The 19,757-nt window shown below is 40.2% G+C and overlaps 1 protein-coding gene across 17 annotated transcripts in view; it reads left to right on the forward strand.

Annotated features, from left to right (window-relative positions):
• The window catches only part of RUFY3 (RUN and FYVE domain containing 3), an 84,148-nt gene that overhangs the window by 27,864 nt on the left and 36,527 nt on the right, over positions 1 to 19,757 (forward strand). For 3 of the 17 annotated variants that reach the window (XM_032334513.1, XM_032334528.1, XM_032334517.1), the window contains exon 2: positions 5,633 to 5,686. The exons of the other annotated variants lie outside the window; for them this stretch is intronic. In XM_032334513.1, the coding sequence (XP_032190404.1) occupies positions 5,633 to 5,686 (54 nt within the window). The remainder of the gene's footprint in view (positions 1 to 5,632; positions 5,687 to 19,757) is intronic. 17 annotated transcript variants of the gene reach the window in all.

Below are 19,757 nucleotides of genomic sequence, written 5' to 3' on the forward strand. Positions count from 1 at the left end.
TTGAGGATATCAGACTCCTCATGTTTACTTCTTGCTATTCAGGGAAGGCAGCAGAGGGGCTACTGATGTGGGGGTTCCCCTTTTCCTCATCCCCTCGGTCCCTATCAGCCCATATCCTCCCCAACCTTCCAGTGTCCCATAGCTGCTCACCCGACTTAGGAATCTATTTTATCTTATTTCTCCAGTACCAATCCCTTTTTATCTAACGTTACAGTTACTTAGTTTTCCTCAAGGGCAGTGTGTCTAGGGGTATTTTCTGTTCGTGACTTCTGTACAAATTGCCTTAGTAAAATCCTTTGCTCAGCCTACATACTAAGTATTAAATGGCTCAAGCATTGATAACTGTACTAAGAAAGCCTGTATTTTTCTTGTGTCTTTCTCCTTTCACACAGAATACTTCTAACACTTCTGGTCACCAAATATGTGTGTGTGTATGTGTTGGGGGTTAGGAGGAGGTCCTAACACCAAGCAATTCTGTGACACCAGCTGGGTGTCCTGTAGTTTAACTCAGTTCTGACTCTGTCCACCTGGAGACAGTGTCAGATCCCACAGGTTAAGGGCTCAATCCTGCAAAACTGCCCCCCACTCCAGATACTAATCACAAGTAGTAGATCCCCAGGTTACCCACAACTTCTGTCCAGCTGGGCGACAAATCAGAGACTCCCATGACTTCTTTCCCCTTAGATTCAGTTATTTGCTAGAACAGTTCACAGAACTCAGGGAAACATGCAGGTTTGCCCTTTAGTAAAGGATACGATAACAGGATACAGATGAACAGTCAAATGAAGAGATACACAGGGAGAGGTCTGGGAGGGTCCCAAATGCAAGAGCTTCTTCCCGGTGGATTTGGGGTGTGTCACCCTCCTGGTATGGACACGTGTTCACCATCTGGAAAGCTTTTAAACCCATACTACAGGGATTTTGTGGCGCTTCCCCAGATAGCATGATCGGTAGACTCCGTTTCCAGCCCTTCTGTCTAAAGATCCAGCCCTTCTCTCTAAAGAAGTGGGAAGCAGGACGGAAAAGTCCAAGCTTATAATCGTGGCTTGGTCTTTCTGGGCTCCAGCCCCCATCCCGGAGCCCACCCCAAGTCGCCTCATGAGAACAGAAGTGCTCTGAGTGCTGTTATTACTTAGGAACTCGCAAGGGTCAGAAGCCCTGTGCCAGGGACTGGGGAGGAAGACCAAACAGAGATTTCTCGTTTAAATCACAGGATCGCAGTCGCTTCGTGTTACTTTTTTCAGGACCATTTGTGTTTCTCCGGTGATGTTTTTGTTTTTACTCTACTGTGGGGAAAAGATAGATCTTGACCTAAATTACTAGTTTATTAGAACAAAACCTCTTAGCATTTTTAAAAACTACTTTGGCAGTTCCTGTGCTAATATTTGTATTACCAAGCTAATTGTGTGTTATTAGTTTAACAGCAGCTCCTCTGTTAAACCTGTCGTTTGGTCTGCTTATGTTGACTTGTTTTTTCTACCACGTTTAGTACTTATTTTAGGGTCTTTTTTTAAAATCCCACTCTATTTGCTTTCTTAATTATGGCAGATATACTTAGAAGAGTCCAGCTTGTTAGCCAAATGAGAATACAGGGCACGTGTTGGTTTCTTGTAAAGGCAAAGTCGACACAATATCTAAGGAGTGTGAGCTTTTTTTTTTTTTTTTAACTATATTTTCTTTCTTTCTTTTTTTTAGATTATTTATTTATTTATTTGACAGACAGAGATCACGAGTGGACAGGCAGGCAGAGAGAGAGAGAAGAGGAAGCCGGCTCCCTGCTGAGCAGAGAGCCTGATGTGGGGCTCGATCCCAGGACCCTGGGATCATGACCTGAGCCGAAGGCAGAGGCTTAACCCACTGAGCCACCCAGGCGCCCCCTTTAGCTAGCTTTTATTTTCACAAAAGTCCTTTAAAGAGTTATTTATGATCAGTAGTTGGGGCTTCAGGAAGATTTTCCCCCAAGAAACTGTAATATACTTTGTAAATCAGAGCCACCCAGCCTCAAGGAGACGGTGCAGCTTGGTTGCATTTGTCTCTAAACTTGACTGTAATTGGGTTGTCTATAGTAACGACATTCCTGAAAAAAAAAACGTGTATCAAAAAGAGAGCTCTCACAGCCCTGGACCTGGAAATCATGGAGAAGCACTTCGAGCTCTTTCAAGCATTTTTCTTTTCTTTTCTTTTCTTTTCTTTTCTTTCTTTCTTTCTTTCTTTTTTTTTTTTTTTAAGATTTTATGTATTATTTGACAGAGAGAGATGCAGCGAGAGAGGGAAAACAAGCAGTGGGAGAGGGAGAGGGAGAAGCAAGCTTCCCGCTGAGCAGGGAGCCCGATGTTGGGCTCCATCCCAAGACCCATGGATCATGACCTGAGCAGAAGGCAGACGCTTAACAACTGAGCCACCCAGGCACCCCTCATTCAAGCATCTCTTAAGAGAAAAGGAGGTTGGGGTGCCTGGGTGGCTCAGTGGGTTAAAGCCTCTGCCTTCGGCTCAGGTCATGATCCCAGGGCCCTGGGATTGAGCCCCACATAGGGCTCTCCACTCAGCAGGGAGCCTGTTTCCCACCCACCCTCTGCCTGCCTCTCTGCCTACTTGTGATCTGTCAAATAAATAAAAATAGAATCTTAAAAAAAAAAAAAGACAGAGAGAGAGAAGGAGGTTCAGATAATTCTCTCATCCAGAAAGAAAAGATGGAATTACACAGGGCCCTAGGCCTTGTGAGAACAGCGGCCCCAAATCTTTATCCATATCAGAGCCAGGGCCCCTTCTACCAGACCACACTGCCATTGCCACCAAGCAAATATTTGACAGTACTATCTAATCAGTCTGCTGACTTAGTCATTCTTAGACCTGAAACAGAACCATAGCCCAGAAGATAGTTCACTGAGCCTCAAATAAGCTGTGCTTCCCAATGCGGGGCTCTCGTGTAGTTGCAGCCTTGTCTCTTATCTCTTGACTTTGAAAAATGACTTTGTTCATGTGCATCTCATGAGTGTGGTAGGTACAGCATTTCTGACCATTTAATCCAAGCATCCAGAGTGGAGGGGTGGTCCTGATGTTTCGTCACCAGACTCAGGGCACTACACACGGTGACAGTCCACTTGGCATTTCCAAGCTCTGCAGCTCCTTTCCTTGTCAGTTAGTGCTTTGAGTGGGAACTGAGGCTGTTTAGCTAGAGTAACTTTAGAAGCTCCCTTTACTGTTTCACATTTACAGTATGTATTTGATACGGGTCTGATTGCTACAGCTCTGAATTATGCACCATTGATAGAAAAATTGTAATGCAGGCCTCTTCTGTAGATTATTGTTCTCTGAAATTCATGAATAGGTATTGTATGACACAAAGTTATTATAGATTTTTAGATCAGGCAAAACATGCTCGAAAGCAACCAAGTATTATCCCTAAGAAAAATGCAATGTTCTGGGGGAAAAGATAAGAATTGCCTATGGTACTACCATCTTCAACTCATGTATTTAGATACTTTCATTGTTTTAATAACTTGACCATATTCCAAAGGGCATAATTTTTTTAATATTTTATAAATCCTTCTTTGAGAAGATTATAAAAGAACATCACAGTATCCATTCTTTATTGTAATGAAATGCTGAGCATGTCATGGTAAGTAGAGAACAACTTTGGAAGGAGAAAAAAACACCTTTTTTAATCTTTCGGGGGGAGGAGAGCTCTTTTAAATTGATTCCATCTCTGACACTCGTAATTTTTAAATTTGTTTTTAAAGCATAAAAAAATATATATCTGATTGGAACAGACTGGGAAACTGCTGTAGTTGGGACACGGCAAGGGGAAAGTCAGAGAGACCCCTTGTACTCAGCACCCCTCCCTAACTGGAGATTTATTTTCCAGAGTTCTTCTGTGCACAGGTCTTGGAGGACCTCTGTATTTTGCTTTGGTATCTAGGTAGACTTTTATTAGGTGACAAATACAGTTTATAGGTGAAGAAAATGTAGGATAAAATAAGAATATTCACCTTACTGACTTTCACAAAGTCAACATAGCAAGTCTTTTTTTTTTTTTTTTTAAGATTTTATTTATTTATTTGACAGAGATCACAAGTAGGCAGAGAGGCAGGCAGGTGCGGGGGCCGGAGGAAGCAGGCTCCCGGCTGAGTGGCTCGATCCCAAGGCGCTGGGATCATGACCTGAGCGACCTGAGCTGAAGGCAGAGGCTTCAACCCACTGAGCTACCCAGGCACCCCAACATAGCAAGTCTTTGGAGTAAACTCATGTGATAGTTAAGATTATATTCTTGTAATTCTGTAATCCTAGGTAATATAAATCTGTAGCAGGAGATTCTACTTGAAAATGATATTTTAACATTAATTTACTTTAAAAATAATAGTAACTAATGCTGATACTGTGCTTTTTCTATATGAAACACTATCTTTATTACATATATATCCACAATTGCAGAATCCAAAAAAGCTCCAAGCATTTTTTGTAAATTTGCCTAGACTCATTTGGTGCTAAAACATGACCTAAATTTATTTGAGGCTATTATAGACATTATTCTTTCTTTCTTCCTTTATTAGTTATTTATTATTAACTAAAAATTAACCAATTAAATTACAGTGATAACTTAATAAACTGGTGAGAAATGATAAATTCTTTTCTAAGATCGTGATTCTGTGTTATTGCCTCAGACCCTATGGTGGTTTCTGTGGTATATTTTTCAGGAAGGAAGGTTTATTGTGGACAAAGTATCCTTTGCCCATTTTCTCATTTTCATTATGCTTCACCTTCTGACAATTTCTCTTTATTTGCTGCATATTTATACATATGAAATTCACATGATTTTGTGTTTGCATATAAATATTGCAATAGTGTACAATATAATAGCTTCAGAATTACTGCAGGAGAAGCTGGTATACTTTTCAAAAAATTTCCATAGGTTTCCAAAATTTATTTTCAAACAGTCATCCTACAGCTTTAAGACACAGAGTACTATTATATTGTAATCTTCGTGGTCTTTTCTGTCCTTCTGCCTCACGTGGAATATTCTGTGTACAAGAACATTGAATTTGTAGTAAAAGGAGAGAGTACTTTTATAAGTGATTTGTCTTCAAAGTAGCATTCTCTCCTTTATTTTTGATCTGGGGAAGAATTGTGGGGATGGAGGGCTTTGGGAAAGGTATTTAGATTTTTCTTTGCTTATTTTAAGAAGAGTCACTAGTTTGTATCATGACATTTGGCCTAGTCTAAAAAGCATTCCCTTATTTTCCAGCTTCACTGAAGTGGTCAAAACAAACGTTGAATGAAATCAACCTTGTGTGCACTTAAAAGATACCAACAGACTAGTCTTGATTTTCAGTGGGAAAAAAATCTTTTTTACTTTTTTGTGGGATGTGCATCTTTGTTATCTCTTACTAGAAATTTTGAAATTATTTTAGCTTTGAAGCAGATTTAATAGTCTTAGTTGATATCTCTGCTTAATGTCCTCCTCCTCCGATGTTCCCAGCCCCTTTCACTGTTAATCTCTGGGTTAAGCTGAAAGCATTCTAGGAAATCTCCCTTTCAGTTATCCCTTTTGAAACCTTGTTTTTAATAGCACTTTTCTTTCTTGGCTTGCATGACATTTTATCTTTCTTTTCCTTTCTTTTTGCCGTTTGCAAAGACTCTTGGGAGGATTTGACAGATTTGGTGGAGCAAATGCGCGATGATACAGAAGGTGCGTGCCACACCAACATCTTTCAGCTTTTTTTCTTTCCTCTTTTTCCTTTCTTTCTTTTCTTTTCTTTTTTTAATTTCTAACCACCTTTTGATTGTTTTCCATAAACCAGACTGTCTGCTTTAGGTTTTGTTTCTCATGGCAATAACTGGAATAGTAAGAAATATTTGCCAGATTTTTCCAAACAGGTGCCTCATTTGAACAGGGTTAGGGTTTTCAGTCTTACATTTTAAATCTTTCTCCTTGTGGTTCCAAGCACAATGTCATAAGTACATGTTTATGCTGTCCCTTTAGGATGTTTGTTGATATCATGTTTTAAGGGGACTTTATTTCAAGTTATATCAAATTTTTCTATGGCTTTTTGTTTTTTCATTTATTTGTTGGGAAGATGTAAATCCTTTTATCATTCATGAAAGTATATATTCCTATGAGTTCCACAGTATCAGAAACAAGACAGATCCCAGGAATCTGAAGTATCCAGGCTGGAATGTTGTTCAGATTTGCAGATTTCCATAGCATTCAGCACTTTCAGCTTGGTCCTGTAATAGCATTACTTTCTGGTGGAATTACTTCCAAGAGTAGCACCTATGTTCCAATATATGAAGGCTCCCCACACCAAGAGTTGTTTCTTCTGTAATCGGCACCTAACTTTAGGGAGCTTGACGTAATTTACATAATTTATAATAAAAATAGAAAAATTGAAGTTTGGCTCCACTTTATTGAATCAATTTATGTTCTCCCACTTTGCCTGGGCCCTGAAGTTCCCCCAGCTTCAGCACATAGACATCCCCTGGCTTGCGGGCAGACCGAGTGGCCAGTGCGTGAGGGCATCAGCCTCCTCTCCTGCCTTGCCTCCTGCAGTGTTCCACTGGGAGCATTTAATGCCCCCTTCTCCCCCCCCTGCATCCTCCCCCCGCCCAACACACCTGTCAGTCCAGATGGGAGCATCTCGAAGGAAGTGCTCCTTGACAGCTGTGGCCCACATTCATTTCTCCATTCCCCAAGCCTGCAGGACTTGGAGCTTGAGCCATTTTACTTGTTCTTCTTGTGTGTTTATCGTCCCTAGTTCGAGTGTAAAATCTTTCTATGTCTTAAACTTCTCAGTGTCCCTGTGAGACCTGGGGTGGTACTGTGCTCAGTCCCTTTGGTCATACCAGACAAGACTACCCATGCCCAGTAGTATCTTCTTCATCATTGTACTTCGAATGAGTAAATTATTCTAAGTTTCATCTCATTTCCTATAGTGAAACTGTGTCTTTATTCCAACTTTGATTCTGCTTTTATTGTAACTAGTTGTGTGTAATTCAGTGAAAAAAATGAGTATTACATAGTTGATTGACAGATCATAGACGAAGGAAAACAAAGAGGCGGGTGTTGATTCATTCGCTGAGTAGCGTTTACTGTTAGGTTAGCGGCTGTTCTGATGATTTACCAGGCACCACACAAGTGTAAGGTTTTGATTCCTTTAATAGGCTCGGCCCTAAAGAAAAGTGCTTCATAAAAGCCAACTAATCTGTGCCATTCTTGAAGACTTCTTCCCTAGCAACCTGGCAAAATTCCATTTCTTTAATACAAAGTACCACTTCAAGAATCAGGCCTACTGCGAGAGGCAGCCTCCTCGTTTTCATTGCGTTTTTGAGGGAATTTTTGTGAGTGATTATTGTAGGTAAAATCAGAAAGGGAAATAAGATTAATTGTAATCGTATAACACATTAAAAACCTGAAGTTGTGAACTGTCTCAATATTTTGATGACCTCAGTGGATCACCAGTCACATAGTGTATGGTAATGTTGGTCAAGAATGTATTTTCAGAAATAAAGTCTTTCTAGAATGTAGTTTTAAGAAAAAATTAGAATGGGGGAGGGAAATGACTTTACTCATTAACTTTTTTGAGTCATTTCATCCTTTTTTTATTCCCATTTTCTATTTCTCTTGCCTCATTTCAGTTATGTGAAATGCTAGTTTTACTGCACTGTTTAACTTAAGAGTTTTTATAAATGCGTACTTGTAACAAGAATAAACATGAGGTACGGAGTGTTGCCCATGCGTGACACACTTAGCAGCTCGGGGTCTGCGGTGGATTCCGGTTCCAGACCCTGAGAAAGTGGACGATGGATGTGGGCTCAGATCTTCTCAGGAGACCTTCACTGCTGAGCCGTTTCAATTCTGTTTCTCATCTGTTACCATGGATTTGTCCTAACAGTTGCCTTTTTAGTAGATGAAGTGTTAACACTGGTTTCCAGCCTCCTGAGAATTTGCTTTTTAAAAGAACAAACTCTAGGAGGTTATAAATTAGAACTGTTAGCTTTGGGGTTTTGTTTTGTTTAAATTTTGTCGAGATTGAAGTTTTTTCTGGTGAACTGATTTCTTACAGTGGTGGTTGGTGTTACATTCAATGTGTCTGTTACTCTTGTTTGATTGAATATGAAGTGTTGCCTTCGGGTGGAAAGGTAGCATGCTTTCAACACTGATGCATTATCTGGCATCTCATCTCATTACATACTATTACTGATTTGTGTCTAAAATTTGGAAACTCACTAGAAAATTATGAAAATTAAATAAAATAATAAAATCACATAATATACTATCTTTAGTTTCTCAATAAATATTAAATTCCTTTCTATACTCATTACTAGCCTCTTATACGGACTCTGAACTTACAGTTACCCAGATTACTACCCATCTCTCTAAGCATTGAAATGGTTGGGACGTTACTTGAATTAAGGAAATAATATACCTGTATGAAGTATTATTTGACCAAGATTGCTTACTGGTTCCTTCACATATTTTCTTTTGGGTTAAGACTTAACATCTACCATCTTTAAAAATGGAAGGAACACATCTAAGAGATATTCTTAGCATCTAGCGCTGTGTCACATAGTCATTCAGTAAAGGTTTATTTTAAATAACGTTCTTACACTTGTTTATGGAGAACCATATTTCTAACACTTGACATACACACATTTGTGTAGTCTTCAAAACCCTATTACATTTCATAGATGAGGAACCTGAGGCCTGCAGAGTTAAGGTTCCCAGTGGAATACTGCTCGGAAACAGAGAGTAATAACCCATAGATACACACAGCAACCTGGAGGAATCTCTAAGCAGTTATGCCGAGTGGGAGGGGAAAAGCCAATTTAAAAAAGTTACGTACTGTGTGATTACATTAATTTAACCTTAAAGTGATAAAACATATATAAATGGAAAATAGTAGTTGCCAAGGGTTGAGAGGGGGAAGAGGGTTTGGCTGATGGCAACATTGTGTCTTGACTGTAATTCAGTGTCAGTATCCTGCTTTTGGTGATGTAGTCTAGTTTTGCACGATGTTACCCTTTGGGGGAACTAGGTTAAGGGTACGTGAAATTTCTATTATTTCTTACAACCGCATGCGAATCTACAGTTATCTCAAAATAAAAGTGCAAGGTAAAAGCAAAGAGATAAGAAGCTTTCCCAGAGTCCCACAGGAAAGAGTGCAAGTAGAGTTGAAACTCTGCAGGCTTCCCCTAGAGCTTGTGCCCTTAACCACTACACCAAAGTTCAAACTTACTTGACTCAAAACCCACTGTAAAATATGCTTTATCAAAACTCAGTGCATACATCATTTATTTGTATGTATCCAGAACATACATTTTGTAAAACAATACATGACCTCACTATAAGGGACATATAAGGGACATAGTAAATCGATTGTATACTTCACTGAGGGGTGTGACCTTTAGTTTGAAAAATGTTCTAGCCATGCAGATAGAAGAAAAAGGGCTTTTCCTGAAATGACTCTATTTCAGATTCTGTTTCCTGCGTACAATTATTGGCGTCCTCTAAATTGGGTCACTAACCCTGCATCCTTCTCTTTCTCTTTAAACCTATCTCCTCTGGTGAAACCTTCTAATAATTGTCACTATTATCCCTATGCTAGTGATTATCCAGCCTCCAACTTTAATTTGCATTTACAACTATGTGATGAAAAATATGTTGAGAATGCTTCCATGTAAGTGTCCTCTACCGTATTCAAAACCAAGTTGATTTGACCCCTTACCCCCAAAACAGTTACTTGGTTTTTTCATTTTCACTTCCAGTTTCACAGGGCAAAAATCTTGGATTATTTGTGACTCTTCTGTTTTCTGACTGGGTTTAGTTCTTCATGGCAGGCCGTTCGGGTCCTCCGCCCCCAAATTCCCTTGGCATTATCCTCTCAGACTCATCATCTTCAATTTTTGATCATACTACTTCTCTGCTCAAGTCCTACCGTGCTTCCATTGCTGGGTTCAAGTCTAGGTTAGAGACCCTTCTGTGCTTTCCACTTCTTCCCAGGAAGACCTCCCCATTCCGTTCCTATTCCTTTCCCCTGACTTCACACGCCCATTCCCTCCTTTTTTTTTTTTTTTTTTTAAGATTTTATTTATTTATTTGTCAGAGAGAGAGTGAATGAGAGCGAGCACAGGCAGACAGAGTGGAAGGCAGAGTCAGAGGGAGAAGCAGTCTCCCTGCTGAGCAAAGAGCCCAATGTGGGACTCGATCCCAGGACGCTGAGATCATGACCTGAGCTGAAGGCAGCTGCTTAACCAACTGAGCCACCCAGGCGTCCCACACCCATTCCCTCCTTTTGGAATACGTCCTTCTGTGTTTCTCTGTTCTGTGATTTCACAGTGAGGGTCTTCCTCACGTCCTACAGGATATGGTCGTGTGTCATTTGGAGCACAGGTGTACAGTATTCCAAGTGTTAAGCTAAGGTTTGAGATTACTCAAAGGGTACATGAAATTTCTATTATTTCTTACAACCGCATGCGAATCTACAGTTATCTCAAAATAAAAGTGCAAGGTAAAAGCAAAGAGATAAGAAGCTTTCCCAGAGTCCCACAGGAAAGAGTGCAAGTAGAGTTGAAACTCTGCAGGCTTCCCCCAGAGCTTGTGCCCTTAACCACTACACCAAAGTTCAAACTTACTTGACTCAAAACCCACTGTAAAATATGCTGTATCAAGCATATTTTTTTTTGCTCAAATTTTTGCTCAGGTCCGGGGTTTATCCTACTTATAAGCTAAAAAATGATGCTGATATTGTTTCTTGGATACTGGCAAAAGACAAAAAACTCCTAGTCAGAGACGAAGGACTTTGTTATTCATGACATCGCAAGCATCTGAGCTTGTGTCTAGGCACACTTGTGTCTTGCATAAGAGCCCCACCTGGGAGACATCGTCTGGCTCAGCAAGATGTTCCGCGTTCAGTGGGTTTGTGTTGCGTCTGAGGAGTACTGAGTTTGGAGAATCCATTGCTTTTACAGGAAGCGGTGACAAAGCCTTACCTCTCATGACTTATACAGCTGCCTAAACAGCCCTGACAAATGATCCAGGTTAAAGAGTGGTCAGGGGCTTGCAGTCTTGATACAACCCAGTAAAGATGTGTTAGTAGCACAGAAATCCTAAAGAGGATTTTCTTTCCTAACATTTTATGGTAAAATGTAAAGATATGGGAAATTTCTCCAGTGTCAGGGAAAGTGAGAAACAAATCTCACTGTTGTAGACCAGAGCTCTCGCTCTTCTGGGTCACAGTGGTGCCTCCAACATTTGAATTCTTTCTGTGGAATAAGTTGAACAAAGCAAGGAACTCATGGATTTGCATTTATCTCCTCAATTTCTTATGCTGCGTCAAAATGAAGACCACTATTGTCCTACTTCTAAACATTCCCAGAACTCTTGGTGTTCTTCTGTGGTGTTGAATTTGGAAACCAAACAAATTGATTATATTATGATATGGGAACCCAATAAGGAAGAAACCAGCGTTTTTTCATAGGGAACTCTTGAAATGCATTATAACTGGACTTCTTAATGATTAGAGAAATGGGTGCCTAAAAGAAAAACAGTCTTTTCCTCTACTGCTCACCACACTTCTGACACCAGTTATGTGCGGGGTTTTCCCACACCAACCAGTTCTCCAACGTCTATTCAATTCTGACGCTATCTACCTGGAGTTAATGCGGACTCTGTGCGCAGATTAAGGGCTCACTCCTCCAAGGTACCCCCTCATTTCAGATGCCAGTTGCAGGGCTAGCTTGTCACCTCTCCTTCTGACCAACCAGACAGAGATCAGATTCTTGTGACCCCCCCTCATAAGGTTTGGTAATTTGCCAGAATGACTCAGAGGCCTCAGGAAGGGTTTACTTGTTAGATTATGGGGTGCTATAAAAGAATGTGGTTCGGGAACAGCCAGGTGGAAGGGACGCATAGGGCAAAGTCCGTGGGAAGGAGCACAGAGCTTCCCTACCCTCCCTGGGTGCTTCACCCTCCTAGTGCCTCAGTGGTTCTCTGAACCTTCTGGTTAGGATTTTTATGGAAGTTACATTACATAGGCATGATTGAGTAAATCATTGGTCAGTGATGATTGAACTCAGTTTTCAGCCCCTCCTCTCCTCCTCGGAGTTGGGGGGTGGGGGATAGCCGAATAGTCTAACTCTCTCATCGCATGGTGGTTTCTCCTGGTTAACCAGCCCCCATCCTTTTTTTTTTTTTTTTAAGATTTTATTTATTTATTTGACAGACAGAGATCACAAGGAGGCAGAGAGGCAGGCACAGAGAGAGAAGCAGGCTCCCTGCTGAGCAGAGAGCCCGATGTGGGGCTCTATCCTAGGACCCTGGGATCATGACCAGAGCCGAAGACAGAGGCTTTAACCCCTGAGCTACCCAGGCACCCCAACCAGCCCCCATCCTTAAGGGTTTTCCAAAAGGTGCTCATTTTACCTTTAACTCTGGAGCTATTTCAGGCGCCAAGGACAAAAATTAAATATTATAACAAAATGTGCTTCCATGGCTCTTATCACTTAGAAAATTTCAGGGGGTTCAAGAGCTCTTTGTTAGGGGCGCCTGGGTGGCTCAGTGGGTTAAGCCGCTGCCTTCGGCTCAGGTCATGATCTCAGGGTCCTGGAATCGAGTCCCGCATCGGGCTCTCTGCTCAGCAGGGAGTCTGCTTCCTCCTCTCTCTCTGCCTGCCTCTCTGCCTGCCTCTCTGCCTACTTGTGATCTGTCTGTCAAATAAATAAATAAAATCTTAAAAAAAAAAAAAGAGCTCTTTGTTAGGAATCAGGGATAGAAACCAATATATATTTATATAATGTGATGATATATATATATATGATGATACATATATGTGTATATATATATGTGTGTGATATATATATATGTGATGAGATATATATATAAAATTATTTTACAGTGCTTAAGAATGAGTGTGATAATAGTGATAGTAACAATGGTTTGGAAACATTAAATTGCTAAATAAGCTCATTCTTTTCAGTGCTAATGCCAATCAAAAAGGATTTTTTATGCGCAGAGATGAGAGAACAATAAGGAGGTGGCAGTTAAACTTTGATCTGAAGCAAGGGAAAATAGAACCTCTTTTTTATTTTTAATTACGGAATTTTTCGAGTAAGTAAGGAGAATAATGAACTCTAGAGTTTCCATCACCCGGCTTCAGTAATTGTCCATATTTGTTGATCTCACTTCGTCTATTTCCACATTTTTGTTTCTGGAGTACTTACAATCCCCAACTTACAACTTTTTGATTTGATGATGGTGTGAAAGTGATATACATTCAGTAGGCATCATTCTTCAAATCTTGAATTTTCATCTTTTCCCAAAATGTGGAGTAGTCTCCCGTGATGCAGGACAATAGCAGAGAAATGTAGCTCCCAGTCAGGCCAGGCAGTCACAAGGGTCAACAGCTGAGACACTTAAAAAAAAATTCTGTGCCATACAACCATTCTGTTTTTTTTACTTTCAGTACACGGTTTAATAAATTACATGGGATATTCGACACTTTATTATAAAATAGGCTTTTTGTTAGATGATTTTGCCCAACCTTAAGCTAATGTGAATGTTCTGAGCACCTTTAAGGTAGGCTAAGCCAGACATAATGTTTGGTGGTTTAGATGTATTAAATGCATTCTTAACATAATCTTTTCACCTTAACAGTGGGTTTATTGGTATGTAACCCCATCGTATCTTGAAGAAGGTCTGCTATTATTTTTTTTTAGGATTTATTTATTTATTTATTTATTTATTTATTAGAGAGAGCACAAGCAGGTCGAGTAGCAGGCAGAGGGAGAAGCAGGCTCCCTGCTGAGCCAGGAGCCAGATGTAGGGCTCCATTCCAGGACCCTGGGAGCATGACCTGAGCCAAAGACAGTCTCTTAACCAACTGAGCCACCCAGGTGCCCCAAAGATCTGTTATTTTAAAGGAAACTCCAAATGCTATGCCTTTCCACTTGCAAATACTTCGGTATCACACCTAAAAAAATTAACAATAATTTCCTAATATTACCTAATATTTACTTAGCCTATCTTCAAAGGCTGCTTGTCTCAAATATGACTCTTTTCATTTGGTTTATTTGAATTTGGATTTATTATGTCTCTTAAGTCTCTAGGGTTTTTTATTTTTTAATTTTTATTAATTTTTTATACTGCTGTTATCCTCCTTATTTCATTTTATTTCTAACTTTTTACTTAAATTGCAGTTAGTTAATGTAGAGTGTAGTAGTAGTTTCAGGTGAAGAATTCAGGGACTCATCACGTACAACACCCGGTGCTCATCACAGTTTGACTCCCGCCACTTACTAAACCCATACGCTCCCTCCTCCCCTCTAGTTTTTGTAAAGAACAGCTTTACTGAGATAGAGTTCACTTACTGTCAAGAGTCACCACTTTAAACTGTACCGTTCAGTGGTCGTTAGTTTGTTTACAGAGCTCTGCATGCATCACCACTACCTAACCCCGGAATACTTTGATCACTCTATAAAGAAACCCTGTACCAGTAGCATTGACTCCCTGTGCCCCCTTCTCCCCAGGTTCTGCTAACTACTAATCTACTTTCTGTTTTTGGAGATTTGCCTGTTCTGGATATTTCGTTTAAACAGTCATTAAATTTGAGGCCTTTTGTGCCTGGCTTCTTTCACTCAGCATAAGGTTTTCAAGGTTCATTCGTAATAGGGCGTGCATCAGTACTTCATTCCTCTTTATTGCTGAGCAATATTTCATTGTACAAAGCACATTTTATTTATCAGTTCATCAGTTGATGGACATTTGGGCCATTTCCACTTTTAGGCTATTATGAGTAAAATTGTTAGGAACACTCATGTACACATTTTATGTGGACATGTGTTTTCACTTCTTGGGGGTATAGACCTAAGAGTGGAATTGCTAGGTCATGCTGGGGACCATGGTTTAACCTTTTGAGTTTTCCAAAGCTGTTGCACCATTTTACATTCCTGCCAACAATGCAGACGGGTTCTCCATAGTCTTGTCCATACTTATTATTTTCCTTTTTAAAAAATTTTTTAAAGTATATCCATATTTGTAAATGTGTAGTGGTATCTCATTTGCATTTCCCTAATGGGCATTTATTTCATGTACTTATTAGCCATCTGTGTATCTTTTCTGAAGAAATGTCTATTCAAATCCTTTGTCCATTCTTTTTTACTGGGTTATTTTTCTTTTATTGAATTGTAAGAATCCTTTGTATATTCCAGATACTGGATAGGATACGTAGATTTTTTTTTCTCCCATTCCACGGGCTGTCTTTTAATTTTCTTAATCATGTCCTTTGAAGCACAAGTGTTTTTTAAATTTGATAAAATCCAGTTGAGTTTGTTTTAATTTTTTTTTCATTTTTTTAATCCGGTTAATTTTTTTCTTTTGCTTGTACCTGTGGTGTCATCCAAAAATCCATTTAGTCACATTCTATAATCCTTTTTATATGTTGTTAGATTTGGTTTGCAAGTACTTTATTGAGGGGTTTGCATCTATATTCATAAGAGGTAGTTATAGTTTTTCTCTATCTTTGTCTGATTTTGGTCTCAAGGAAATAATTGGTCTCATAGAAAAAGTTGGGAAATATTCCCTCTTCTATTTTTTGGAATTGTTTGGGAAGGATTGCTTTAATTGTATTTTTTAATGTTTTAAATGTACATTTCAGTAGTGAACCCATCTGGTCCTGGCTTTTTCTTTGTGAGTTTTTTTTTTTAATTACAAAATCTTCTTAAAAAATTTTATTTATTTATTTGACAGAGATCACAAGTAGGCAGAGAGGCAGGCAGAGAGAGAGAGAGAGGAGGAAGCAGGCTCCCTGTGGAGCAGAGAGCCCGATGCGGGGCTTGATCCCAGGACCCTGAGACCATAACCGGAGTCCAAGGCAGAGGCTTAACCCACTGAGCCACCCAGGTGCCCCACAAATTCAGTATCTTTACTTGTTACAGATTTTCTGTTTCTCAAGTTACTTTTGGTAATTTGTTTATTTCTTAGAAATTGTCCATTTTATTTAGGTTGTCTCATATCTAGGCACACAATTGCCAATTAAATAATTATATTCCCTTATAATCCTCTATGTTTCTGTAAAGTCGGTAATTATGTCTTCTCGTCACTCCCGATTTTAGCTATTTGAGTCTTCTCTCTTTTTCTGTTGGTCACTCAAACTAAATGTTTGGCAATGTTGTTAATCTTTTGAAAGAACCAACTTTGAGTTTTATTGATTTTTCTCAGTACTTTAATGTGCTCTTTATTTCTGTTTTAATCTTTATTACTACTTCTTCCTGGGGCTTTCCCCTAATATATATATGTATTGGTTGCCCTTGAGGAAGCTGTCTGTGAAATTGTCGAATTATGATATGCTGGATCTAAAAGGGTCATGTAGGTCGGTGCTTCTCAAACTTCGAGTGCACGTACAGAAACCCTGGGGTCTGGTTAAAGTGTGGAACTTGAGGTTCTGCACAATGGTTCAGTGGTACCATTGGAGCCCAAGGTTTCCCATTTCCAAAAGCATCCAGACGACGCCCGTGCTGAGGCCAGGGCTGCATGTTTGGTGGTAAAAGTCTAGTTCATCTGGTATCAGAGTCATCTGTGGGGTTTTCTAAACAGTGTTGTTTCGTTGTTTCTCTCCATTCCCGGGATAATAATATGCGCCCCCCACACTGGTACTGCAGTGAGTCATTGTGATTGATCTTGTGTGTGTTGTTTCCATCAGATAAAAGAATTACTAAATAAGCTTAACCTTCTCACTTGACAGATGAGGAAATTGAGGCCCCAGAGAAGTAAGACTCCTTGCCTGGTGGCATATAATTAGTGCAAATAGGTGACTAATATCAAGCACATTAAGATTAGTGGGTAGATATAATCTTCTGATGATAAAGCTTGATTTTAGCAAAGTACAGCTTTGATTATGCTATCCAAGGAAAGGCAGCAGTGAAGTAAATTTGTTGTTAAATGTTCTCAACTTCTTTAAGATTTCGACCCAGAGAAGATTTTATTGAAGTGAATTTCCTCTTTGGTACTCTAAGTAGAAGTGTGTATGATGTTTGGAATGACATTAAGGAGAATAAATAGGTAAGATAGCCTGCTTTTCCCTCTCCCACCCCCCCACCCCGCTTGTGTTCCTTCTCGCTATGTCTCTCTCTATCAAATAAATTCATTTTTTAGTGATCTCTACATCCAACATGGGACTCAAGCACACAGCCCTGAGATCAGCGGTCACGTGCTCTACCAGCTGAGCCAGGCTCCCCACCTCTTGATTATTTTCAAACAAGGACTGAATAAAAAGTTCATGATCCTCTTGTACAAATAATTGTCATCAGACTAGTTAAATGGTGGTTTGGGGTTTTTTTTGTTGTTGCTGTTGTTTTTAAAGATTTTATTTGTTAGACTACCAGCCGGGGGAGTGGGAGGCTGAGGGAGAAGCAGACTCCCCGCTGAGCAAGGAACCCAATGCAGGACTCAATCCTAGGACCCTGGGACCATGACCTGAGCCAAAGGCAGACGCTTAACCGACTGAGCCCAGGTGCCCCTAAATGATGTCGTATTACAGGATCTTTTCGGTGCTTTCAATAATTTCTTTCACTATCAAGGATAACTCATTTTACACCCAATTTCGTACTCTAAGAAATATTACAGAAAAAATCCAAAATAGATTTATTTAGGAACTATTGGTCTTCAGACATTCTGAGCACAGAGTAAGCTTTCCTCTCTGTACTTTCTGTTAGTTTTTAAATCTCATACTAATGTTCTTAGGTATCTTGGGAAAAATTCTATATGACCACTTTTGTTTCTCACATAGGATAAATTTTTGATCTGTCAGATAACCAAGAAGTTCTAAAAAGCGACTGCTTGTGCATACAAATTATTCCCACCTTGCCAAAAATTGGGCACAGTATAATAATATTAACATATGTTAAATATAACTTAACTTTCCTTCGACTATTCATAAAACATTTCAGGATTTCTCTCTATGAATATTAGCCATTGCACTAAAGAGACAAAATGGGGTCTTGGTCAGATGATGGGTTTGCAGAATGGTGTGACCCAGTGTCACTCTTAGCTTTGTGATTTTGGGTTCACTTTTTGTCATCTCTGTTAACTAAATGAGCCTCATTACTCTGTAAAATTCATTAAAATTTCCTCATATGGAAATCCACATTCTTGAAGAGCTATAATGAAGATCTAGGTGTTCTGGAAAGAACTTTGGTTTGCAAATCAATTTATATGGTTATTGTTACTGGAGTCATTTTTGCAGTTTCTTCAGTGCCCTGCCGCCACTGTGTTCCCCACCAGGTGCTTTGTGTCGCCATCTGTCTGCCCACCGAAACTAGAAACATAGAAGTTACTCTCCACACTTCCTCCTTGATACATTCTACCCCTAGAACGTCCCCCAAAGCTAAATCCCTCTTCTCCGCACAGCAGCGGCGGACCGCGCTAGCTCACCCCTTCCTCGTTTTCTCCCCAGCTTTTGTGTTAGAACCTTGCTTGCTCCGCAGCTCTGCCTTCCTGCATCCTTCCGGCCGCCGTCTACACGGCTATGGGAGCGGCTTCTCTGAAACTCACATCTGTGAGCTACACCTCTCGTTAAAATCTTGGCTGACTTTAAGGTAAAATCAAGACCTTAACCAGGACCCTTAGCAGCCTCTCCTTTACCTGTTTCCCTCATCTGTTCTCACAGCATTTACTCATGTGCACCGTAAACTTCTGACATGTTTCCCATTTAATTTTTCTTAGTGGGCCAGGTTCTTTCATACTTAGGGGCCTTTGCCCGACCTGTTCCTTTCATCCTGCTCCCTCCCAGCTCTACGCCTAACCCTCCTCGTCTGACTCATCCTGTGTTACTGAAATACATGGCACCTAATGACTTACTTTTTTAAAAAAGATTTATTTATTTTGAAGAGAAAGTGTGCAGGCGGGGGATGAGGCAGAGGGAGACGGAGAATCCTCAAGCCGACTCCCCGCTGAGCGCAGTGCCCCACAAGGGGCTCGGTCCCAGGACTGTGAGGTCATAACCTGAGCCAGAATTGGAAGTCAGCCACTTAACCCACTGAGCTACCCAGGCACCCCCTCCAATGGTTTCTGTGTATTAATTTTGTACTTCTATAAATTATTGTATTTTTATACAAATTCTGTTCATTTGATTTTCTGGATGTAAAATGAGATCGTATGAGATCAGTAACATTTGATGCAGTTTCACAGGTTCTGTGTTTCTGGTTTCTTTATCTTCTTCACTTGCGTTCCTCCACCACCCTCAGTACAGTGTTAAGTAACAGCCATGTAAATGGATATTTCTTAATTTCCTTAAAGTGCTACAGAGTGGGGGCACCTGGGTGGCTCAGTCGGTTGAGTGGCTGCCTTCCACTCGGGTCATGATCGCGGGGTCCTGGGATCGAGCCCACATCGGGCTCTCTGCTCAGCAGGGAGCCTGCTTCTTCCTCTCCCTCTGCCTGCTGCTCTGCCTACTTGTGGTCTCTCTCCATCTCTCAAATAAATTTTAAAAATCTTTTTTTAAAAAATGCTGCAGAGTGAATAAACATTTTATAAGCTAAAAACAAAGCAGCCTTATCCTCTGAAAACTTAGATCCACATGCTTGCCCTTTAAATATGAAAGGGAAGGGGACGGGTCAGGTAGCTTTCTTCTGTAAATGTTCCTGCCATGTCCTGTGTATACTTTTGTTAGTGTTCTTACTGCAGTACGTTTGCACTGCTTCTCAAACTTGTACACATCCAGCGGCAGAGGAAGTTGTATAGGGCTTACGTACAACCTGCCTGATACTTT

This window comes from Mustela erminea, chromosome 2 (genome assembly GCF_009829155.1).
Source record: "Mustela erminea isolate mMusErm1 chromosome 2, mMusErm1.Pri, whole genome shotgun sequence".
Lineage (NCBI taxonomy): Eukaryota > Metazoa > Chordata > Mammalia > Carnivora > Mustelidae > Mustela > Mustela erminea.